The sequence below is a fragment of the Alligator mississippiensis genome, chromosome 3 (genome assembly GCF_030867095.1).
Source record: "Alligator mississippiensis isolate rAllMis1 chromosome 3, rAllMis1, whole genome shotgun sequence".
Classification (NCBI taxonomy): Eukaryota; Metazoa; Chordata; order Crocodylia; family Alligatoridae; genus Alligator; species Alligator mississippiensis.
This window is the reverse complement of record NC_081826.1, coordinates 215229050-215255468: the sequence shown is the minus strand read 5'-3', so window position 1 is coordinate 215255468 and position 26419 is coordinate 215229050. Positions and strand designations below refer to the sequence as shown.

The following is a 26419-nucleotide window of genomic DNA, read 5'->3' as shown; positions in this document are numbered from 1 at the left end:
CTTCCCATAACCAGCTGGGTCATCTTGCCCCTCAGGCACAAAATTATGGTCCTTCTCACCCTATCAGTGCTTCAGGGTACTAGCTGCTTTATGGGCTATTTTGTGGCCCTGTAGCCATGGCCATGCCTCACAGATGTTATTCAATATTCATTCAGAGGGAGCCCCCTGGCCCGAATGCAGCTTTTGACCCTCAGACCCTGAACCATCCCAGCCTTGGCTTTTTTATTCTGGCTGTGCCCCTCAGCCCAGGTACATTGCCCCAGACCTTGCCTCCTGGGCCCCAGCCCTGTCTCTCACTTGCATGCTCGAGGCCCCTGACCCTGTACTGCATTATGCTCCAAACTAGCCTGTAGCCCTCTGAAACCCTGACCTCAGGCCAGGTTGTCACTGAATGACCCACCAGGAACCTCTCTGTGGCCTCCACACCTCCCCCATAACCACAATCCAGTCCTATGGTTATCAAGCTAAAGCATAATATAAACCCAATCAAGCTGCTTCACAAGCTAAAAGTCTCCCCTACTCTGGATCAATGTCACCCTGCAAGCCATGCTTCCCTTTGAGCTCCCTCATCCTGGCTCTCTTGGGAGGCTTGGATTCCTGCCACTCTGTCTTCTGCCACCCTTCTCTCCCAGGAGCACCTCTGCCTGCAGCATGCAGGGCCAGACTGCCTCCCTTGCTTCAGTCACTAGGTTTATATGCCCCAAAGCCCCACCCCTTCCAGTCATGTGAGTCACACACAATGATTTCCACTTGGGATTGATGGCCAGGCTGCCCTCCTCTGCTGCTGTAAAAAAATGTTTTTATAATGTTCTATCATAAATTTCTGTACAATCGATACATTCCTTTGAACATTTCAGTTTTGGCAAATCAGTATCTTCCAATGAGAAACTGTTTCATCAGCTGAAACTGTTTGACCAATTCTGGCTTGTTTGGACCAGTCAACTATTTTAGAATGTTTCTTCTATCCGCAGAATGAAGGTGAAAGAGACCACCAAGTGCGCATTGCTTTAGGGAATGGCCTAAGACCTGCAGTCTGGGAAGAATTTCTGATGAGATTTGGCCCTATTAGAATATTTGAATTTTATGGTGCCACAGAAGGAAACATTGGTTTTTTCAACTACGTCAATAAAATAGGTGCTGTGGGCCGTGTTAGCATCTTCTCGAAGGTAAAGAAAGATTCCCTCTGAACCTGAAATGCACAAATAGGGAGGAGAAGAGGCAGTTAACACATGTCTGGGCACGTTTACTATATGGCAATATTTGATTGATTTAAACAAAAATAAATAACCTTTCCCCTTCCTCCTCACTAAAACACATTCTAAGATAAATTCCCATTCACAACAGTACAATTCTACTAAAATCATTAGGAATGCAATGGTGTAATGGAGAAAAATTGGCCAAAAATATACTATCCCACTGTATAAAAATTAGGGTTGCCAAACGATTAAAAAAACTGATCATGTTTATTGCGTGATTAAAAAAATAGTTGCAATTAATTGCAATTTTAATTGCACAGCCAAAAACTCAAAATGATGTGCAGAAAAACTCAAAGTTATGCAAAATTGTGCAGGTTCTTTGGATGGTTGCAGGGTGGGTGTGGCGTGTGTGTGTATGGGGGGAAATTGTGAAGGTGTGGGGTCTGGAGCCCAGGGAGGGGGGTCCCCACATACCCTGGCAGGATGTCGGGTACTGTGGGTCAGGAGTGAGGGGCAGAAGCAGGGCTGGGGGGGCTGTGGCTTGAGAGCAAGGGGCAGACAGACAGACACACGCACACACACAGACACCACCCAGCAGGTAAGTGTGTGTGGGAGGGTAGGGGCATGGGGGAGGGAAGGAGCATGGGGGGCAGATTGAGGCCCCTATGGTGAGGGAGGAAGTGGGACTGGGGTGAATGGGGCCCCCAGGCTGGGGCAGGTCATGGGATGGAACCACAGGTTCCAGGGGTGCAGGGAGGGCTCCTGCCACTACACACACTCTGGGGGTGGCACGGGGGGCACATGTCCTCCAGATCTGTGTGCGGGGTGGAGGTGGGCTCTGTGCCATGTGACACCATGCTGTATATCCCACCACTGGGTGGGCAGGGGAGGCGACACAGGCTGCACATGGCTCCTGGGGCAGACACAGTAGGGTGCAGAGCCCCAGTCCACAGTGGCAGCCTGCCTCTGCCCCACACAAACCTGGTGAGCACGTGCCCCCCATGCCTCCTCTGGAGTCTGTGCAGCAGTGAAAGCCCCCCCCCCCCCGCCAAATGAGCCACCCACAGATCCATCCCATGACCTACACCAACTCGGGGACCCATTGACCCCAGCCCCACTCCCTCCATCATTGTGGGGTCTTTGATCTACCCCACCCATGCCCCTTCCCTCCCCCATACCCCTTCCTCTTCACAGACTTGCCTCCTGGGCACTGCTCCACATGCTGCTGGGCTGTGTTCCTGGCCATGTGCAGGCTGCAGATTCATGTCTATGTCTGTGCGTGCCCCTCTACACCTGTTGCAGCCACCTGGAGTCCATGCCAGGGTTGCCCTACAGTCCTCTGCGTTGCCACCGTGGGGCAGCCCAGAAGCGGCGGTGACAGCAGTGGAGTGGAGACCAGGTGCAGACTCCAAAACCATGTGTGCAATTAACACATTTACAAAAATGAATGCAAGCAACAATTAAAGCGTTAATCACACATGTGAATCATGATTAAGTGATAGCCCTAATAAAAATGTCTATGCATAGGTGTTTTTCAAATGAAGTATATAGATTTTTAGTTATTATCAACCTAACATTCAATGAGGAGGCAGAACAAATTCTAGTTGAAATAAGGAGACTTAGATCTTAAAAATAACTCTTACATAATGACTTATTGTTTGGTTTAGAGTAAATCCCCTGCATCTCATTCTCTCTTTCTCAGAAATAAGATAAACAAAAGACCCAAAAGGCTTTCAGAAACTCTTCAAAAGAAAGGGAGAAAAAGTAAATCCACAGTGTCTTAAATATAAATCTCGTATACCAGAATACTGGTTGAGATTTTCAATGAACTTCAGGAAATTTAGCCTAGGAGATCTAGGATATCTTCCACTAATAATAATGCTTTGACAATTTCAGTCATTATTCTTAATGGCTTTGGGTCGATGTGGACCACAAAAACTAAGATGCAATCAAAAATTTCAAAAACAGTGATAATAAAGAAGTAGATCAATTGACATAAAACAGAATAATGATATCCAGAATGACTCTGGCTTTATTCTGGGATACCAAAAATGCCTTCCTGTGACCATAATAATAAATAGGCAATGCCTTTGATCTCCCTGCAATCTTAACTTTGAAAGACAAATAATGAAAGCAGGAAAGCCTAAATCAAGCAATTGTGCCCTAAACATCTATTTCCATCTGATTTGAGTAACCTTTGAGATGCCTGGAAATATAATTTAGAATTGTTCTAAGAACCTTTGGAGTTCTAGTAATGGATAACACATTACTGAAATGGACAGCAGTGTGTTTTCTTTCTGAAGCAGAATCAAGAGTATCTGACCACTCGTGTCTAGTCCTCCTCTTAATACTGTCTTAAATACTGAAAATCTGAGGATAGTCTCAAGCTCTGGATTTCTTTTTTCCTTTCCTCATCAAGAAAGGAGATGAATATCTTCTGCTTTTAATTTTAATGTTCGCCAACAAATGAATGATTTCTTCATCATATGGGAGCAGTGAAGTTTTCCCTCATCATTCTAATGAAAGTACATTTTGGGAATGCTCCAGAGCCTATTGAAGTCAATAGGAGAGTTTCCTTTTACTTAAAGGGAGTTTGGTTCATGCCTTTTACTAGCATCCTTCATGTGGAGAAGGTTTTAAGTGTTTGTGTGCTTTTTTTTAAAATTTAGTTCCTCAATTCTTTTGAACTGCTTAAATATGATGTCTGGAAAGAGGAACCTGTGAAGGACAAACATGGGTGGTGTGTAAAATCACTCAAAGGTAAGGAAAAATACAAATTGCTTATGTCTCCAAAAACATTCATAGCTGTAATACATAATAAAAACAAAAACTAACCAAACAAAAAAACCAGGCCTAGATCCCATCTGATACTATTTGGCTAACAGCTGATTTATACTGTTTCACACTTTGCAACAGCTTGGATACTTCCCAGATGCTATGAACTGTGTTGGGATTTTCAATTTACTTCTCAGGTAGCGGGGATCATGTGTTGTAAAGGTTAGAGGGGAACTGTGTTGTAAGCGGAATCATAACTTAAGACTGTAAGGTTTTTGGGGTGGGGACTGTCTTTTTGCTTCATATATGGAGTACACAAAGCAATGGGGTCCTGGTCTATAGCTTGGGCTCCTAAGGGCCTAATTCAGGGGTTGGTAATGTTTTTGGACAGTGGCAAAAAATCCCACACTTCAATTTGTATGTTGTTGGCATGCCAGGGTGGATGGCGGGGGAGCCGTGGGGGGCCTGATCCTTGTTGTGTCAGTGCAGGCCTGGCTCTTTCCCTGCCATCCACCCTGAGGCATGCATGCATCCGCTACTGGTGATGACCTGGGCCAGGGATGAGCTGGAACCCACTGCAGCTGCTTGCAGCCCCCCTGTTGCCCTCCGCAAGCAGCCCAGGCTCCATGGCTGGTGGCAGGGGCCCGTCCAGCTGTGATACGCCAAGCAAAATGGTTTTGCGTGCCATGCTCTGGCATGCATGCCAGAGGTTGCTGACCCGTTCTAGTCACTCAGAACTCTAGGTACTCAGAATTTGTGGATCCTCATGTGGTACAGACTTGTGAGAAAAATCAGTCTTCTGTTTCTGCCTCAGCTTTTCCCATAGTTAAAATGGACACAGTAATGTTGCATAATCTTATTTTGTGAGACTGGATTAATTAATGTTCGTAAAGTGATGTGAGGTCCTCAGATGAAAGGTACCAAAGTATAAAGTACCATTATGAAACCCAAGGTTGTTTAATCTGTCAGTCATAGTTAATTATTAGAACAGATTTAACTCATGAACTATTTGTTGGCTGGCTCTAGCCGTATGACTCTAGCACTTGATATTTACCAACAGCACGTTCAGAAGACACCCTTGTAGTCTAAGGACATTTTTGATTTAGCGTGAACTCAATACTTAAAGTAAAATCAGGGAGTCATGAAACGGCAATCTAAATCTAGCACGAAGGATCACACCATGTAAAACCCACTGCATTTTGTCCCATTTACTTCTTTTTTCCTGTTTCTTTAAAGCATGCATCCTGTTTGCAGTGTTACCAGCTGTTCTCCTGAGCTGTAATCTGGTCCTCCCCCGTCTATTCCCCTGTATCTAGAGTTCAAAACCATAAAGAGGGATTTTTAATAACAGGGGCTGATATGCAACTATGAAGAAAAATGTGTGTTTGAAAAAGTCTTTGTGTGTCTGTTGTTGGAAATAAATAATAAATATCTCTTGAAGTTGTAAATCTCATTTAACCTCAAAAACAGATTGAAATATATGTTAGCAACCCCCATGGATACAATATACTGAGAAAATATTTATTGTGCACTGTCCTCCTATAGGATATAGCATGTGCCTTCTCCCCTCAAACAGGGCCAGTATGAAAAAGTTATGGGACCACAGTATTACTCTTTCCCACCAAAGAAAAGTTAGTGGGAACAGTGGTAGCTTGTAACAGCCCTTTTATTCAAGGAAATGCAAGGGTCAAGCAGCAAGTCACAACATCTAGGAAAGAATTCCTAAAAGCCACACAGAGATTCGCAATATTACATCTCTCCTCCCCTCCCTGTATCCCTTGTTCCAGGTTGAGAGTCACCCTTCATTGGGGGGATGTGAGTACAAAAGCCTCAACAGTACGGCTTCTTTGGAATGCCAACGACAGGAGTTTCTGAGACCCAGATTTATGGTAGAGATGTGATATCCTGTATTCTATGTGAACCCCAAGGAGAGTTTTTAGGTCTGTGGACATGTCCTATGACACATTCAAGCACAGGGGGATTGGTTCAAACTGGGAAAAATTTCAGGAAAACGAACACTGCAATGATTTCTTTGGTGATCAGAGGATGATCAGGTCCAGACTTAGGCTCTTCTCATTGGGTGCTTGTACACAGTGGGGGTTTAGTCCTCAGGGTTTTATTCTATGCCCCCTAAATTGAAACAGTGGGTTTTGAATTGAAACCCACCATTTCAATTTTTTCATCATGTTACGGCAAGGGGCCCAATCCTTTTTTTTTTTTTTTTGGAGCTGGAGCCTGCCCACAGCTGGGGGGTGAGCTACCAGCAGGCTGAGCAGCCCCTGGGCTCTGGAGGCCCTGGTCCTTCCCTACATGTCTGCAGAGTCCCCCAGGGCAACCCCTGGCAGGCTGCTAGACAGCCAGCTCAATCCAACTGTTCCCCAAGCCCATGCAGGAACTCCCAGAGGGCTTCCAGTGGGCAGGCTTGGGGAAGAGTTGCATTGGGGCAGGTGCTACCTTCCAGCCACAAGAGAGGTTGGCAGATTCCACCAAAAAAAAATCGGGCCCCTTGCTGTTTCTGCCTTCAGCAGGCCCCTGCAGCCTGCAGGATGGCTGGGGCTGCCTGGGAATGGGCTGGCTTGCCCCAGGGGCTGTATGGGAAGGCAGCAGAAGGGTAGCTGGGTTTGCTGGCTGTGGGAGAAGGAGGCAGGGATGGTGCATGGGGTGCTGGAAGCCTGGGCAGGCTGCTAGTTGACCGGGTACTGACCCGGCTCGGAGGTGCCCAATGCAACACTTCCCCGAGACTGCCTAGGCTTCCAGTGCCCTATCCCCACCACCTTCTACGGGCATCAGCATGCCCAGCTTGCCCCAAGTCAGGACAGGGAGGTGGTAAGAGAGCAGTTGGGTGTGCTGGCAGCTGGAGAAGGCAGCGGAGACAGTGCATAGGTGGGCTTGGGGAAGATTTGGATCAGCTGCCTCTGAGCTGCAGCAGTACTCAGCCAGCTAGCAGCCCACCCAGGCTTCCCTGTGTACAATCTCTGCTGCCTTCTCCTGCTGCCAGCAAACCCAGCCTTCATCCTGCCACCTTCCCGTGTAGCTCCAAGAGCAAGCCAGACCATTCTCAGGTGGTCCCAGCCTTCCTGTCAGCTGCATGGGCCCACTGAAGGCAAAAGCAGTATGGGGCCCAATACTATTTTCTGCAGAGCCTGCCCGCCTCTCCTGCCGCCAGGGGGATAGCTGACAGCTGCACTGTTTAATTTGCAAGTTTGCAAACTAAACTAGATCAAGATTAGCTTCATTTGCAATGATGCAAACTCATTGAAAACCCCCAAAACTCTTGCATGTGTACAGTATGATGCCATTAAGTCACACAAAATGACATTTTTGTCACGTGTACATGGTAAAAGTGTCACGTGTACAAGTGTTTCAGACCTTTAGGAGGGAAGAAAGTAATGCTGTGCTTCTTCTCTTCATCACTTATTTTTCCTGTTCTGTAAATAATTATGTGAACATTGTAGTATGGAGGTGGTCTTGACATTTCTAAAGTACTTTAATATAATGTTTTATGCTCTAAGGTCTTAAGGCAACTTTTTCTCTTGCAGGTGAAGCAGGTCTTTTGGTTGCCCAAGTGTCTCCATCAACCCCGTTTGATGGGTATGCTGGAAATCAAGAAGCCTCAGAAAGGAAATTGCTACGAGATGTATTTGTGAAAGGAGATGTGTACTTTAACACTGAGGATCTCATGCTGATAGACCAGGATGGCTTTGTCTGCTTCACTGACAGAGTGGGAGACACTTTCAGGTGGAGTATGAAGCTCACAGTAATAGCAGTTGGATGGAAATACACATACAGCATTGAGTTATTGTTCACTCTTGTGCATGCTGAATATTGGTTTTGTTTTTGTCAGAAGCTTTAAGGGAAGCTTTTATTACAAGTTTTGAGCAACAGTCACCAGCATGCTTGATTTTATATGAAAGAGAGAAACTGTCCCTGACCTCTGGTTAGAGGTTGGTTTAGGTTTAGGTCTTAATAAATTGAATAGCCTCAGTGTTTAATAATGAGAGCTTTGTTGGCTCTAGCTTTTGATCTCTATGATGTAGCTTTTTGAAAATCCTATCCCACTTCTACCTGAGAAGGCCTACATCTGCCACTCCTTATCTTCTCCTCAGGCACAATCGTGCCCTTGAGCCTTGAACCATCTTAACCTTGTATCAGTGCTTTGTAATTTGTGAATCCACATTAAGATCCAGCTTTCTGAAGTAAATTGCTGGGTAAGTTCCAGAAAGGGAACAAAATTAAACAGGCCCAGGGAAGGTCAGTCATAGGCAAATCTGACAAGGCTCCGAGAGGTGTAGAACTCTTGAATGTCTAGGTCAGAAGAATTTTCCTATGTCTTAAAGGTGCATCTGCAGAAGGGAAAGTAAATCCAAAATGCTTTACATAGCTCTTCTTTTCACTTATAAATAACAGTGACATAATAATGGCAAGTACCTACTATATGTAAACATAAATATACAGCATGAAGTATGTCATGTGCTTTTGATACAATCTTTTTCCTTAGATGGAAAGGAGAAAATGTTGCCACTCTAGAAGTCGCTGAAGTCCTTGGTATGTTGGACTTTGTTCAAGAGGCCAATGTATATGGAGTGAGTGTAAAAGGTAAGAAAATGTTTATACTTTCAGAATGTTAAAATGGCAGCAGCAATATACTACTTTCTTATTATATTCTTCCATCTGTTTAACTTGAAGGATAAGTTAACTCATATATAAAAGGCAATCAGTGGGGCCAACTGAACAACTCAGGATTTACTTTCTCAACTGTATTTCAAAATCTCATTTTCAATGTAACAGAATATTTGATCCACAGGAAATAGTGAAAGTCTCTATGGATGGGCAGAAAAGTCAAGAAGAATTTAAAAGGGATTGATAGCAGTATGAGAAATGCATGCATATCTGGAATGGCTTGTCCTTGGCTCCTCAATATATGTCTAGAGAATAAATATTTTTACTATTGAAATGTACCACACGGCATGAAATTTTAAACAATTTTCCCAAAAAGCAGATACTTTCCAGACTCCCTACCAAGTCTTTATTTATCTCACATACCACAATTACTTTGTTTTGAACAGTTGAGATAAGTATTACATACTTAATTACATACAATTATACATGTGGAGAGTTAGCAAATGATTTTCCAATTTGTGCAGACTAGGGCAAATGGAGCTCCCAGTTGGATACAAATAGCTTGGTATTAAGTACTATTGACAGGTAGGTCTGCAGAAGGATTACTGCTATTATCTGGTAGAGCATGGTAGTAAATACCATGCAGCTCTTCAGATTAAAAGAACCTACAGCAGAGCTGCCTGGCTTTTGGGAATATCAGTTTGATTGCCATGATCTGATACCATTCCATGCATTTATTACAACTTTAGGCTCAGAAAATCCCAAAGCACTTGTCAAACACTGTGGGTGCTGACAGATGTATCTCGGCCATGCTCTAACTCATGCACTTTATACAAAGCACCATGAGTTAGAGCTACCCCTTCCCCTCAACCCAACAGACGTTCACTTGTTGGGTCAGGGGGGCTGGAGCCTGTCTGCACTGGCCAGCAGGCAGGAGCACTCCAGAAGCTTCTAATGAGGCTGCTAAACCGCCTATCTTCCCAGCCCAACCTGCCCCCCACCAGAGTTGCCTGTTGGGGTTTGCTGCCTGGCAGGAGCTGGAGAGGAGAGTGGAATGGAACTTCCCTGGCTTACAACCCCCCCTTCCCCCGGCAGCTACTCTAGCTGGGGTGTTGGGGGAGCCAGGCTGGGCCCACAAGGAATGGGAGCTCCATTCCATGCCTCCCACTCCAGCTCAGGCTGGGGAAGCTGGCAGCTTATGCTTCTCCTTTGCCCCTCTCTGCTATGCCTGGTTTAAGCTAGAGGGGAGAGGGCTGGAATGGAGCCCCCTTGCCTTGTGGGCCCAGTTAGGCTCCCCCCAATAGCCCAGCTGGGGTAGCTGGGGGGCAGGCTGTGAGATGGGGAGGCTCTGTTCCACCCCCCCCCCCACCTCCAGCCAGGTAGCAAGCCCCAGCCGGCATCTCAGTGCTGCTCCCTCTGTCCTCCTCCCCCTGTTGACAGCCCTGGAGGAGGGGTTGGGCTACATCAGTCCAGCCTGCAAAACATGAAAAATGAATCCTAGGGAACACAAGTTCCCTAAGGAGCTCTAAAGCATAGCACCTTCATCCAATAGCTCACGTGAGGACAGTTAATTTTTTGTGTGACTGGCCATTTTAAAAGTGCTCTGCAGCCGTGCATGTGTCACAGCACAGCTGTAGAGTACTTTCAGGGGCCCCAATAGCACAAAAAGTGCAACTTGTGTAAGTGCCTTGTATTTGCCAGTGAAATTGTTGCACCCAAATCTGCTCTAATAAAGAACAGCCATAATCTCACCATCATAGCTGCTTACTGAATGAACTTGACAAAGTGGATTGGGTGAATGGGCCATGTCATCTGTTTGTTGGGCTTGAAAATTTGACAGCAGGGGAGTGCTGGAGAGCCCCAAGGGTGAGATGACACAGCGCTGAGAGTAGGATCTGGCTTGAAGGACAGAGCACCATTGATATAGAACAGGGAAAAGAAAATGTACTTTTTCTACATCATCTGCATCCCCTTGATGTGCCCCAGTTGGCCCCATGATAAGCCTGAGCCCACCCTATCACATCTTCTGTACAAGGCTTGTGGGACAGTATCCAGTTAGCAGTGACCCATGCAGTCATTAGCCACTCCAGCCACAGCACAGAATTTAAGCAGTGCAGGGGCCTTATGCTGTCCCTCCATAACACATGATTTTCACTCTGAAAGAATTCCAGATAAACAACACAAATGGCTGGCATCTTTTACATAAAATCCCTGTTCTGAAATGCATTTAAAATGTTGCAAAATGAAATAATGAAAGAATGGATCTTACCTTGCATAATCCTGAAAATGGGGGAGAGCATTCTCAGACCTTACTTACTGTACACTGGGCAAAACCCTGTCTAAGCATTAGTAAGGACTGTAAAACTGAGGAATACAAAATTATTTTTTTTATTAGGTGATGGCATGTCTGTAAGAATTTTTTTTTCCTTTTTTTTTTTTAGGTTATGAAGGAAGGATAGGGATGGCAGCTATAGTTCTTATTTCTGACCAACAGTTTGATGGAAAGAGACTTTACAAACACGTCATGGACTTCCTGCCAAGATATGCCCAGCCACGGTTTGTGAGAATCATGGTAAAAAAAAATAATCTTCTTTCCTATGCTTATGATTTTGTTTCTCCTGCAAAATGGCCTTCTCTTATTGAACCAACAAAGCCACTTACAGACAGCTTAGCTTCAAAAGTTAGTTAAGAAAGGAAATAAAAAATCCTAACAAGTTTTTAAATATTTTAATGTTACTCTTCTAAACATAAAAAAGTATGTTTTCAATAATTAATGAAAAATATTTCACTTTATGAATCCATTCAGTACTAAATATCTTAGGTAATGCTAGTAACACTGGGTAAGAAATTATGTTTCCCATTAAAAATTGTGCCACTATACAAGTGAGCAAATGCAGATGTGTGATAACACCAACCATAAATAAAATGAAGACATAAACTAATTTAAAAGCATTTCCCATTGTGCATGTCCCTGAAGTGATGATTATTAATTATTACTTATATAAATTCAAAGAGTGACATGGTAGTTTACAAAAGATAAAGGAGACACATTCTGCCCAGAAGACATTACAATCTAAGGGCCAAATTGGGCCCTACTGCTCTCAGCTCCAGAAAGACAGCAGCAGTTGGATGCAATTGCAGAGGTAGCACTTTTGAAGGGTACAAATTGCTCCTTTCCTATACTCCCTAGAGCAAGACCTTCTCCTACAGGGCAAGAATGCATGGACTCAGACCCCTAATACAGGTATTCTTTTTATGGCATGTTACGAGGGTGTAATGCCCATATTACACTCCCTTGGGATTTGCAAGGGCCAGCAGCCCCTACTTTGGTGTGCCAGAGTGTTCTAGAATACATTCTACAGTTCTGGACTGTCCCCCAAAACAGATTAGGCAAAATCCTATTTCTTTTAATGAACCTAAATGGCATATATGCACCCACATAACTGAAGTTTTTGGCACGTATGCACAGTTTGAGATTCTATTTTCCCTGTGGCAAATTAGGATGGTTTAGCACACATACCCATAAGAAGCAAGGCAGTGGTAGTGGTGGTGGTGGTGGTTGTGGAGGGTTCTCCCCGGATATTAATCCTACAGATCAGGGGTGGGCAAAGTCTGCCCCTGGGGCTGGATTGGGGCTGCAGCAGACTCCATTTCCCAGCACCCCTGTGGCAGCATGTCCCTCTAGCTGCCACCACCAGGCCAAGCACCCTGGCCCATCTCCACCACCAGGGGCAGGACCCACATAGCTGGTCAGCTGGGATGGGACTACAGCCAGGAGTGAGATGGAAGGGCAGGGCTGGAAAGACCCCAGGATATTGGGGCAGTGACAGCACAGGGACAGGGCTGGGCCAGAGCCACGATCCACTGCCTGCACACCCCTGTGATAAGCGCAGGTTCCACAGGCAGAGACATGCAGGGAGTGGATTGCGGCTCTGCCATGGCCCTGCACTGTCACCGCCCCAAGATCATGGCCTTGGATCCATGAAGAATGGCCAGGAGCTGCACAGGCAGAGGCGCCTGGGAAAGGGAGTCCAGCTGCTGGCCAGATCTGCCATTTTGCCCACCACTTCTGTAGACAGTGTACTTGCCTAGGTAGCAAGTTCTAGTCCCCTCACTCAGAAGGGGCATGAATCTACACATTTCATGCTTTCTAGTATAGCTTTAATCACAGGTAGATAAAACTAACTTCCTGGCAGTGGCAGCAGCCAACAGTATTTCTGTACAGGCAGCAGCAAGAGTGACTTGACTTCATGCCTCATATTCTACCTGATTCCTTCTAAACTCTTCATTCTACTGGTGCTAATGACCCTCTTTCCTTTTAAATGGTCTTCATGTTACACTCATCAAATTAGCTGTTCTTTTGCAATGCTGCTGTTTATGAGCTGCTCCTGGTAACGTAGCTCTTATTTCACAGCCCTGAAGATTGTTTTTAACTTATACCAATGAAGTGGTATTTGTTTTTACTTCACTTTTAGACCGAATAATATATCCCTAGGTCCCTAGTGTATTAGTAAAGCTTTGAGTTTCTTATTACCTGGAGAGAAATGTGTGTTGTGTTACATGGGATGATGAATCACACCATGAGCATTATCCTTTTCCAAACCCTAGCTCTGCCTATGTCTCCAGCCCTCCCCTTGCAGCTGAAACCACTATACCTTGCACTTAATAGTCATTGGATAAAATAGATAGAAGGCAGTGGGGAAATTTCTGTATCCCGGAAGTAGGACCACAAATTAGGGCCAGGGTCCTTCTTTCATCATGAGCAGTTGCTACTTCACTGAGTAATGCACCTTTCTCCTGGACCCACATAGCTCCTTCTTTCAGCTGCAGATTCAGAGAGAAAGTTCTGAATAATGCCTAACCTGTGGCCCAGTGGTTAAAACCTTCTGTTGGGAATCAGGAGACACAGGCTTAAAATCAGTCTGGTTGAGGGAAGCCCTGAAGTTGGGTTTCTTCCACCCTGGGAAATGCCTTACTAAGCTACTGGGTTAAAACATGGAAGAACTCTCTTCCATACCATACTAGCCAACAGCATACAGGGTTGTATTAACAGAAATATACCTTGCAGATTAAAGAAAGTGATTCTTCACTCTATTCAACACTGGTGAGGCCTCACCTGGAGTACTGTGTCCAGTTTTGGGCCTCACACTTCAGGAAAGATGTGGACAGGTTGGAAAGAGTTCAGCACAGAGTGACAAAAATGATTTTCCTAGGAAATATTACTCATAAGGAAAGGTTGAAATAGCTAGGGTTATTTAATCTGGAGAAGAGAAGACGAAGGGTGAGCAGATTTGATAAGAGTCTTCATATATCCAAAGGGCAATTATAGAGAGGATGGAGACAGGCTTTTCTTTGCAGCTGTATAGGACAGTTTTCGGAGCAATGGCTTCAAGCCTTAGCAGGAGAAGTTTAGGTTGGAGACTTTCTGATTGTGAGTGTGGTCAAGCATACAAGCAGGCTACCTAGGAAATTGTGGAATCACTGGAAAATCATTGTAAATTTTCAAGTGCAAGTCAGATAGACACTTGGCTAGGATGACTGAATCAGGAATAATTTTGCCTTGAGCAGGAGGCTGGATGAGATGACCTTGTGAGGTCTTTTCCTGCCCTACTCTCCTGTGATCCTAGTCACGAGATGATGCCTGGCTACAGTTTCGGGCTTTATCTAGTCTCATGCACATGCATAGGTTGGTGTATGCCACTGCATACCTATCTGGACAATATACAGCTCTACTGGGTATGTTCAGCAAGCACATGCTGACTTCCATATCCAAATATTATTCAAGTACCAAACACTTGAGGTTACATTGGCTGCATAAATGTCATTTAGGCACATAATTGTGTCTGAAAACAAATCACTCTCAAACCAAGATGTAGGATGAAGCTGTATTACAGAGAAGAACTGGAGAATGGAAGGAATAATGAGGGAAAGGACAAAATGAGTATGGAGTAATTTGTGAAGGTAGTGCATAAAGACAGTAGGCAGGAAATTAGTAAAAGATTTAGTTTTAAGACTTCAGTAGAGCTTTTGTAACTTATAGACAGGAAATTTACCCGATAAAATGCCTTTAAAATGCTGTCTGTGTAGATTTACAGTAAGTCAGAACACTAGTAGATGAGCAGATCAACAAGATGCTTTAGAACAACAGTGGCCTCTGCTGGGAAAATAGTCATTGAACTTTTCTTTATGGAACTCCGGGGGTTCAATATAGAAAGGGACAACAGAGATTTCACTTTCTGTGCTCCACAAAGATGGCAAAGATTTGACTCTGTTTATCTGTCCTTTAAGCAGTAGCTTGAGTTTATGGCCTTTTAGTTTGTTACTAAGCCAAAAGCCAAATATAATGCAGGTAACCCTGCAGTACAAATAGATATGCCTTGAAGCATCCAACTGTCATTAGCAAACAGATCATTCTTCTTAGGAAAAAGATTTTGGAATTTATGGATTCAGGAGAAAGCAGCTTAGTGCATGGTAAAAAATGAGTTGTTGTATATTTATGCAATTATACTTTTAGTTCCTTTCAATCCAAATAGAAAACCCTAGCTGAAAAATCATATTTTTGGCTTTTTGTTAATTTCATTTTGTGTCTGAAACTGAAAGTGAAATTAGTAAGACCTTTCCACATAGCAGCAGAGGAGTCGTCATTTCATTTTTTTTAATGGATAAACCAAATTTTTCACCACTACTGAAGTTTTCATGCAGATAGTCTTAATTTTGAAAAAAGAAAGAGCTTTTCTATCAGAAATTCATTCCCACAGAAAACTACATATAATCCATTTTTTTCCCTAAAAAAAAATTAGTGGCTGTTTCTTATTAACTTTTCAAATCTAAACCGCTACAGCAATATGGACAATGTGGAAATGCAAGTTCTTTGGCTAATAACTTCAAATTAAAACCAGTGAGTAATGACTGAAAGTTATTACTAGCTAGCAGCCATTCAGTGCCTGTACAAAATGCCAGTGTGGTTACTTTCACAAAAACTGCCAGTACAGGAAACTAAGGGCACAGATGAAAGTGACAATTTTCACCCAACCTGGCTACAAAAAGCGGTCTATAGCCATGACCAAACACAAGTGCATGGCTGCAGACTGCTTAAAAAATGGCTGATTGGACAAAAATCTGAACCCTCAATTCATGAAGGGTCAGATGAAGACATTTCAAAACAGACTGTCTTTTGTAACTTGTCTGCGCTATCTGCCGGCCTTGCGATGTTTTCAGACTGGGAAGAGGGGAAAGAGAGAGGAGGGAGTTCGGTTTGGGGGTTTTCCAGCCCCTGCTGGAGAGTTGGGTGGGTGTATTAGAGCCCCCCACTTCAGGAGGGCTCTGATACACCCGCTCCACCCTCCAGCAACAGATGGGGAACCTGTGGCATGAGCTCTCTCTGCTCCCTTTTTCCCTCCCTTTCTGAAAGTCAGGGCTAGGAGAGAGCAGAGGCCAGTGCCAGGGGAAACTGGCTGCAGACTCGCAACCAGCAGCTAGATTCCTCTTCCCACTGGAACCCAGAGTGAACTTCAGTTTGGTTCAGGGAATTGTTGGACCTCAGAACACTTCCTGCAAAGTGTTCTCAGTTACAACAGGGAGATGCGCTTCTGTCTGTGCCGTAACTGGCAAATGTATTAGTAGACTCAGTATAGAACCTAAAGACTGACCCCTGGAGAATGGGGGCAGGGTGGATTAATCATATTACAGATCAAGAGAAAAACAAATAGGTTCTTAAAATGAGAATGAAGATGAAGTCTTTACTACATTAAAAGTAAAAGTCTAGAGGTTCTCAAACTTACCCCCTAGCATGAATCAAAATTTAGAGATATTTCATGCTCTACTTCCCTTCTCATTTGCTATTGGGTGTGGTCTACCTTACCCATGAATTCGTAATCCCCCACTCGTCTGCATCAGCTACAACGATTGTTTACATTAAAAAAAACCCTAACATCAGGAAAGTATTTTATGTACTGGTAACTGTTTTTAATGAATTTTAGCAGCTGGAAACAAGAGGAGAGCCAACACCACATAATCAGCCGGCTCTGTGCAGACTGCCAGCTAGTGATCATAAACTGTAGTCTGTGAACTTAATACATTAATGGAAGTAAAATCAAATCAAATAGGTTCAATCCCAGTTGAAAAACAAAAACATATCAGTTTGCCTGTGGCTTTAATAGAGATGAATTTAAAGGAGGTTACTTTTAAAATCGGATTTTGATATTTAGTGCATTATCATAATCATGCATGCAATGTAGGTAGTTAGATCATCCTTTCCAAAGTAAGCCACAGCCATCTAAAATAGACAGCCATTTTATTCATTAATTGCTGTTTTTTTCCACTGGTTGTGTTTAAGTATTGAATAATGCACTTTATTTTCATTATTTGCTTTTAGGAGGTTATGAAAACTACTACAACTTTCAAGCATCAGAAAGGACATCTGGTGAATGAAGGATTTAATCCAGAAATTATATCTGATCCTCTGTATTTCTTGGATGAGCATGTGAAATCCTATATTCCTTTGACGAAAGAGATCTACAGAAGGGTAATTACTGGTCAAATACGATTGTAAAAGGTGCACCCATAATATTTTGCAAAATATAGAATACTTTTTCTATAGACAGACAGAATCAAAATAATAAGGCTTTTAAAAAGCCTGTTAAATTAAGTTCAACAGCAGCATAAAAACGAAATTTCTCACTTAGTGATGGAATCTGTTCCTCAAGTTATACTTTAACAAAATTGCTTCATGGACTGTTAGTACTACACTATGTCTGTTCAAGCTATTAGTTTTCACTGCCCAGGTACATAACTTTTTATCTGATTTTTCTCACGGATTCAATTGCCTATTTTTGTATTACTGATCAGTGGTTTTTGACCTAAATGAGCAAAGTTCTCTCTGTGTCCATTTATGTTGTTTTTTGCTTCTAGAATTCTAATAAGAATCTATTATAGTGTTTTCATTTTTTATAACATTTTATGTAGTTATTGTTGGAGAAGATTATAAGTAACAAACAAAATGATGGACAAAATGATGCACTAATGATGGTCCAGAATAAACACATCAGACAAATACCAGCTAAACAAGATGTTATGTAAATTTAATTGTGATACCATAGTCTATGGAATAATCTTGTTGTGTTTCAATAGAAATAAATATAGAATACCACCATGTTATTACAGTATTTAATTAAAAGTGACTGATCATAATTCTTTCCTTTCCACCAGAACTGACATAGTTCAACCTGTTCACGTAGATTCACTCACTATGGCACAACTTCCTTTGCTTGGTGATCATCATGGTCCTCATATGGGGTTATTACTATTTGTTCTCTCTTAGGTTTCTGTGGGAAGGGAATACCTCTAAGTTGATAACAAGGTTTCATGAGCAATTTTCACTGGTAGAGGCAGCTCATAGGATGCACTGAGCCAACACATTCCCTGGGCAGTGTTTCCTATTTATAAATGAAAAAGACCCATAAAATGGTGTGGAAATAGGCCCTACAAGCTTTCTTAAATTCATATCAGCATTTGATTACCCCAGGCCAAGGGTCAGCAATCTTTTGCTGCTGCAAGCTGATGCTTGTGACCTGGGATCCTGCTGTAAACTTTAAGTCTGACCCTGGCTGCCATAGGGAAAAGAGCACTGTGTAGCAGTTTGGAGTCAGGCTGGCCCAGGTGATGTACCAAGTGGGCTGGGGATGTGGAAATATACCTGCTCACTTAGGAGGGCCCAAGAAAGAGAGACCTGGAGGGGTTTATTTCAGTCAAAGCTGTTTAGGTGGTATTTTGTGTTTGAGTTTGACCAGAGGTTAGGGTAGTGAATATAGGAGAGGTTTGGAAGCCATGGGACAGGCTGCTAGAGGCACTCTGGAAAACAAACTGTCCCGAGCAGGGATGTGAAGGGCCCAAGGTCTGAGGTAGTGGACCAGGGCTGAGGGCTTGGCAAAAGGAAAAACAGGCCATTATCAGGACAGCCAAAGTCCCAATTGGTGCTTGTTATTCCAGTGGTGCTCAAAGTACAGCCTGTGGGCTGTATCTGTGGGGTTCCCGATAGGTCTGGGAAATTTCTTCAGAGGAGGAAGGAGGAAGTAGACAGCAGTGACAGTGTTCATTGCTACAACTCCCAGAGCTCCATGGGCTGGATAACATGGGCTAGTGCATGGGTCATGTCCACGGCCAGAACCATTGCATGGAGTTGGATCCAGTGCATAGCCTTAGACCTGACTGCATGCTGGATGCAGCCCACAGACTGGCCATATACCACTCATTTGGCCTGTGCAGCCAAAAAAAAGTTGGGTACCACTGTACTAGTTCATTCCATTAACTGGTAGTTACATGGGTACTGACAACTTAAAAGAATGTAGAATTGTGGAAAATTAGGGTTGGAAGGGACCTCAGGAGGTCATCTAGTCCAAACCCCTGTTCAAACCATAGATTCATAGATTGTAGAGTCGGAAGGGACCACAACGGATCATCATGTCCGACCCCCTGCCCTTGGCAGGAAAGAGGACTGAGGTCAGATGACCCCAGCCAGGTGACTATCCAGCCTCTTCTTGAAAACCTCTAAGTTAGGTGATAGTACTACCTCTCTTGGAACCCCATTCCAGGTTCTGGCCACCCTTACTGTAAAAAATTTCTTCCTAATGTCTAACCTAAATCTACTCTTCACTAGTTTGCACCCATTATTCCTAGTTACTCCCTGGGGTGCTCTGGTAAATAACGCATCACCAATTCCCTGTTGTCCTCTCTTGATAAACTTATAGGTGGCTACAAGGTGTCCCCTCAGACGTCTCTTATAAAGGCTGAAGAGATCCAGATCTCTCAACCTCCCCTCATAGGGTCTTTCATGGAGGCCACTAATCATACGAGTGGCCCTCCTCTGAACCCTCACCCTCTCCAGATTCTCCATGTCCCTCTTGAAGTGCGGCACCCAAAACTGGACACAGTACTGCAACTGCAGCCTGACCAATGCTGCATAGAGGGGGAGCATCACCTCCCTTGATCTGTTGGTCATGCATCTGCTAATACACGGCAAGGTGCAATTGGCCTTGTTGATGGCCTCGTTACACTGCCGGCTCATGTTCATCTTGGAGTCAACTATGACTCCAAGTTCTCTCTCAGCCTCTGAGTTGCTGACGAGGTCAACCCCCAACCTATAGGTGTGCTGGGGATTCCTCCTTCCTAGGTGGAGTACCTTACATTTATCTTTGTTGAATTGCATCCTATTTCGTTCTGCCCATTGATCCAACCTGTCCAGGTTGGCCTGTATCTGCTCCCTGCCCTCTGGTGCGTTAACTTTGCCCCATAAGTTGGTATCATCTGTGAACTTGGAGAGGGTGCTCTTCACACCCTTGTCCTAATCGCTGACGAAGATATTAAATAACACCAGTCCAAGGACCGAACCCTGCAGGACCCCACTGCCCACCTCCTTCCAGGCTGAGAACGACCCGTCCACCACCATTCTCTGGGTGCAGTCCCTAAGCCAGTTGGCCACCCACCTGACTGTGTAGGCATCCACTCCACAGCCTGCTAGCTTCCCTATGAGAATAGGATGTGAAACTGTGTTGAAGGCTTTCCTAAAATCCAGATAGATGACATCAGCTTCAGCTCCTGTGTCAAGGCAGTGTGTGACCTTGTAATAAAAGGTTATAAGGTTTGTCAGGCAGGATCTACCTGTGACAAACCCGTGCTGGTTTCCTTTCAGCATCATTTCCCCTGCTGGGCCTTCACAAATGCGCACTTTGATGATTTTTTCCAGTATTTTTCCAGGGATAGAGGTAAGACTGACTGGCCTAAAGTTACCAGGATCATCTCCCCTTAAAATTGAGTACCCCGTTGGCCCTTTTCCAGTCCTCAGGGATCTGGCTGGAGCACTATGAGTGCTCAAACAGCCGTGCCAGCGGCTCAGCTATGACACTGGACAATTCCTTCAGCACCTGTAGGATGGTCCAACTAGGACCATCCCCAACTATATCATCCCAGCCAAGGCTTTATCTAGCATGGTCTTAAAAACCTCCAAGGATGGAGATTCTACAACCTGTTCCAGTGCTTACTGCCCTCCAGCATGCATCCCCTCCTTAACCTATTCTTGCTACAAAGAAGGCTCCTTGTTTAAATTATCTTAGTTTCTTTACACTACTGTAAATCCTAGGAGTCTTGTGGCCTCTGGCTTGGGGGAATCCTCTTTGTTTAGAGGCAACATGACAGGAGCAACCATCAAAACCCAACAAGACTTAGACCTCTGAATCTTGGGCTTCTCATTGTTCCCTTACAACTTTAATTTTGTCCTAACGTTCTTCTGAGTCCTCCCATGAGGTTCGGGAGCCTACTAAAATCACAAGGGCTGCATCCAGATGATCATGGATGTTTGGTTCCCTGGGGACAAGCAGTGGCAGCACACCTTGCGCCATAGCTACTTGTCCCTAGGGAATGCCCATGATACGTATGTTTGGCATGCAGCAAATTACCTTTGGTGGGGTAAGAGAAGCTGGGGCCAACACTGGGGTGGTCACAGCAGCCTTATCTGGAGTCCTAGGGGCCTCCCAGGGCTGCAGCAGCAGCTCTTCTGTCATGTGGAGCCTGGCCAGCAGCCAGAGCATGGCTCTGGGTGGTCCAGCTTCACTTTTGAGTGGCGTGCACTGCCCGTGTCTGCGCTGCTCCACTTTTTTTTTCCCCTGCGGGTTTTTTTGACCCCTGGATATCCAGGAGTCAAAAAAACCCACGGGGGTGAAAAAGCGGAGCAGCACACACATGGGTAGTGCACCCTTGCACTGTGAAGAACATCTAAATATGTGGTGCCACAGACATGGCCAAACTCATCTGTTTTGGCTTCCTTGGCCACATCCAGTCTCAGAAATCCTCCAGCATGCCTGCATGCAGTGCTTGTTTAAGACAAAAAAGGATCACAAATGGTCCCTATGAGTGTTTCAGAGTTTTAAAAAAAATTACCTCCCAACAGTTTAAAGCTCAAAAGGAGAGGGCCCACTGCAAATCTTTTGTATCTCTATGTATTGGGAGTTTCCTAAGGTTGATTGGATATTCTTTCCTCTCAGGTACCTTAATATAGCCACTGATCTCTGCCAAGGTGTTTAAGTATCCTCTTCACTCTGTTCCTTTCTCTACTACCTTCTCCTCTAACGTCTGCAGTGATTAGGTTCCTTTCCTGCAGATCTCAGGAGCTGACAGTATCCTCTCTCAAAATGAACAATCTTCCAGGTCATGATGCTGAAGTGAGAGTGCATAAAGTGTTTTGGTATTTTCATGTAATAATACATGCTATGTTAATTAATCTTATACAAACACTCCATAAACATAACAGCTTCTAAGCACAGAAATACCTCTAGAGTACACAGTAGTCTGGGAGCTCCCAAAAGACAAATGACAAATCACTTATGCATTTGGGATTTTACCTACATTTCTGCCCAAGTGACCAGAGATTGCGTTCCCTGTCTCTTCCTTACCCTTCCTGTGTTTTCTTTTCCCAGTCTCTATTTTTTCCAGTTCTTTCTCTGCCTTCATTCTCAGGTGTGTGTACACACATGCCTCCAAAACAATGGTTCTATCTTGTGCACCCAGTCCCAACAGAAGCCAGATAGGATGGCTATATGAAAAGGGCTCCTAGTTTATTCATCTATACCCCTATCACCTAGAAAAGAACAACATATATACACCTATTAAAACACCACTGAAAACAAACCTAAGATCTTACATTAAGACTTTTATTAGAAAACTGCAAATGTGACCACCAAGTAGAATGATTGAAAAGTTATTGATTGCTTCTTGATATCAACTGCATTGAGGAACAGTAAATGTTGTTGTATTATTTCAGACCATTCTAGTGTTTGTTACTAAGGTTTCTCAGTCTTGACTGAATTTAGTTCAAGGACTAAGGACAAATAACTCAGATTTTTTTACAATAGGTTATAGTAGCACAATTTTATATTTTATATAGCAAAAGCTTCTCATGTGACACAGTATTTGCAGATTTTAAAATAGCACTTCATGGTATATTGCATATTAAATTATGCATAGGAACTAGTAACAAGTTATAATGTTATTGTTCAGGTTAGTGAATGAAAGGATACACTTTCAGTATTAGGGCATAATCCTACAGCACTAACAGGCAACCTCCTCAATAGCAGGTATAGTCACATGGAAAAAAATGAGTTGTGTGACGTCAAGAGAAGTCAGTGGCCAATATCAATGGCACCAATATCAGTGAGATCAGAGTCAGTATTGTGTGTTATGCCAAGTATCACCTGTCATGAGGCCCCTATTTTGTATCAAAGACAAAACAGGTTGTAAGCTCTGTGTGACGGGTCTCATTCTTTTATTCTGCTCTTGTATGGTACCTAACACAATGGGATCCACAGTGATCCATGGCAAGACTTCTATGCTATAGTCAAACAACCATTATCAGTGATAATTAATTAATATCTCTTAGGAAGTATTAAAATGGAATCTCACTTCTAAAACAAAATAGTTCTATTTATGGACTTGAAGCACTACACGTTCTCAAAGATTTATGAAACTACTTTGAAAATTCTTTTTAAACTCCTTCTCCCTCACACACACATGTATTATGAAAATACATATTTATTTAGCTAAAGTGTTGTCTTTTAAAAGTGCTATCAATATACCAGATCACCTCAACTACCACAAGATGGTAGTATTTCTGAGCATTACTGTTATTCAGCTATCCAACTGGGTGTAATGCATGGAGTTTTACAAATCATAAATATTATAATATTTACACTTATTTTAAGCCATCCATTGTATTATTTAAAATATATTTTAAAAGCCTATAAATTTGAAGAATATCATTATCAATAGAATGCAAGTTAACTTATCAGACATAATCTATCACATATAATAACCATCTCATCCAACCCAAAACTGCTGCCTACCCTCAGAACTCAGAAGCTCTATCAAAGTTGCAGCAATCACAGTGTGCATAAGTTTAAACTACTCAGGTTCTAAAGAGCATGCAAATTTTATAGCCAAGAGTATCAGAGACTGAAGTAAACATATTAACAGATTGCTTGTTTGCTGTACTTCCCAAATGTGATAAGACTTGCCAGTAACACACAACTGATACAAGAGTGCACAGCTTGGAATTCATAACCTGGAAGGGAAGTGTCTGGGAACACAGAATTTGTACAATTTGAATAGTTGGGCTTCTGTTTCACTGCTGAGGAAGCTTTCCCTTAGACTACACAGGGCATCTGTACACACCATGGGCTTTAATCCTCATTAAATTAAATAGGCTTATAAAATTTAAACTTGTTTATTTTGGAGTGTTGCACCAGTGTTTACACACACTTGGTTTTTGAATGAATTAAGCCCAGTCCCTAGCTAGCACTGCAGGAGAGTGGGAAAGTCCAATGTTGTCCCCCCAGCCTGGGGTCCCCCACCCCGTGCTCTGCCAAGAAAAAAAAAGCAGAAGTAATTCGAAAGCAGAAGTAACTTGAAGGGGTGACCTACAAAAAAGTTGCAGTGCAATCTGGTGGACAAAGAGGCTCATTACATGTCTTTGAGTGCCTTTGTGTTTGTATGCAACAAATCCATGGATGTGACGCTTTAATACATAGCGAGATCAACTAAACTACGTTTGAGGAGTTTTACATTAACGTACCAGAAATACTTTTAAAGCACCCAGAAAACTCACTCATGCAAACAGCCAGGCCATTGCTGCACAAGAAAGGGCAACAAATGTGGCAAGTACAGTCATTAGAAGTGAAGGAAGTTGGTGCGTTTCTTTCTCCCTCTCATTCTCCCCCACCCCCTGCAAATTGATCAGATGACAGCCAGAGCAGATAAGTTATCATAAATAATAGTTTCTGCTTGTCAGAGATTGTAGCTCAGTTAGACTAACTGAATAGCTGGAAAGGTACTAGAACAAATTAATAATCAATTTATATGTAGGATACTACATATGTAGGATACTAAAGTGATACAAATTGCCACCTTGGGTTTTTAAAGAACTGAATAAAACTCATCTGATTTCCTGCTCTGACAGGGAAAATGTTCTAGTGGAAAAGTGGGTGGTTTATCTCGACTTAGTGAGGTCCTCAACACCATCCTACATGATGTTCTCAGAACCAAACTAGAGAAATATGGCCTAAATGAAATTACCATGAGATGGGTTCACAACTTCTTGAAAAACTATAATATATCAATGACTTGCTGAAAAACTGATGACATTTCAAGAAGACTTCTTAGTGGTCTTTTCTGTGTTTTGCTCATGACAAGAACACTTCAGTTCAGTCATGAGTGGGGAGCTAATTAGTACATGGATCCTTTAAGGTGTGGGGGGAGCTGGTATCTGGAGTACACACATATACTGAGCAGTGCTGAGCTGTGGGGTAACCATGGCTTGAAAAGCTGTTGACAGCCAAATGAACCATATAGTAAATAATGAGCCTTTTGGCTCTGGGCTAATATCATGCTTAGTTTGTACTATACACAAGTAGATGCCAAAGTGCTGCTTAAAAGTATATTTATGGAGTACCTGTTCTAAAACTTGCATTAGTAAAAAAAAAGTAAAATGCATCAATTCGGGGTGAACCTAGTCTATGGGTACCCATAGTAGAAGAGTCAGTGTTTTCAAATTTACTCCTCACTTCCAATGTGCTCAGGGATAACAGGATCTGACATTAAGGGGTAGGGAAGAGGCTGCAAGGGGAAGAAGTTGGGGGGGGGAAGGATAAGGAGGTCACCTGACCCTGCCAGATTTATTTTCCCACTGTAATAGCAGGTGGGGGACAAATTCAAGGCAAGCATCTAATAATTAGATTCTATACCTGGCAAATTATAACAAATGTATGCATTTTCCATATATAGAATCTAATTATTGGGGGGGGGGGATCATCTTATATCTGAATACATATGGTAATCAGTAATCAGTAGCATGGGAAAGTAGAATAGTCTGTTGGTCAAGGCACTCAAGGTTACTAGTAATTGACCAGGGCAGGTGTTGATAAGTGCTTTTTAGAAAACACTGATAGTAGTCACAAGTAACAGCTGTAGTACCTTGATGTTATATCTTTTGATGAAAGAAGCTTAATTATATATAGCTAGTTAGAATCCTGTTAAAGGATAGTGTGTTCTTGTTAACTGAATATATTAAGTGCAAGTGGCTAATCACTTGTTGCCAGTCTTGGTCGTTTTCAAGGGGCCTTTGACAAACTAAAATGTGGCTGAAACGAGATCCCAAAAGCCTGTTTTTAGTGACCACGTGGTAAGCCTTTGCAGAAGTGACATTAGCTTGGTCACAGAAGGAAAGAAAGAAATTAACACATCTAGCAAAACCAGGCCAAATTAAACAGAGCAAACGAGCTGCAAGAAGACATTATAAAATAAGGCCTTTGGAACAGGTTGTCACTCCTTTCAGCGGGCAGTTTATTTTTCCTGGGGCAAACTTGTTCCCACAGAGAACAACATAAAACAGACAAGTATACAAACAGCAAATGGATAAACCAAAAAATAACTGTGGTTCTTCCTCAGACCCTGAGGCTGCATCCAGACAAGTGGGTATGTACCTGTTGCAGCACCTCAAAGCAGTTTGAGACACTGCAAAAGGGATGCTAAGAATGAAAAAATGTTCCCTGTGTGCTCCTGGACCATGCCCTGAAGCAACTGGAGGCTAGGTCCTCCAGAGAGATGCTCTAGCACAGCCAGAGCATCTCTATGGCTGCCACATGCCTCACACTGCCTTCACTGAGACTTTTGGAACTGAACTGAACCAGTGTCAATTATTTGGGATGTCTCCCCAATTCTACAAGGGACAATTTCTTACCACCCTTTCCTCACCACCACTACTTGCCACTATCCTGTTTTCTTTTTTT

General features: G+C 43.3%; 1 protein-coding gene across 3 annotated transcripts in view; it reads left to right on the top strand.

Annotated features, from left to right (window-relative positions):
* The window catches only part of LOC102576076 (long-chain fatty acid transport protein 6), a 34446-nt gene extending 16707 nt beyond the window's left edge, over positions 1-17739 (top strand). For all 3 annotated transcript variants that reach the window (XM_014608786.3, XM_014608788.3, XM_014608789.3), the window contains 6 exons: positions 972-1166; positions 3866-3956; positions 7511-7709; positions 8470-8567; positions 11033-11163; positions 16966-17739. In XM_014608786.3, the coding sequence (XP_014464272.1) occupies positions 972-1166; positions 3866-3956; positions 7511-7709; positions 8470-8567; positions 11033-11163; positions 16966-17142 (891 nt within the window). In that variant the 3' untranslated portion in view covers positions 17143-17739. The remainder of the gene's footprint in view (positions 1-971; positions 1167-3865; positions 3957-7510; positions 7710-8469; positions 8568-11032; positions 11164-16965) is intronic.
* The last annotated feature ends 8680 nt before the right edge of the window (positions 17740-26419 follow it).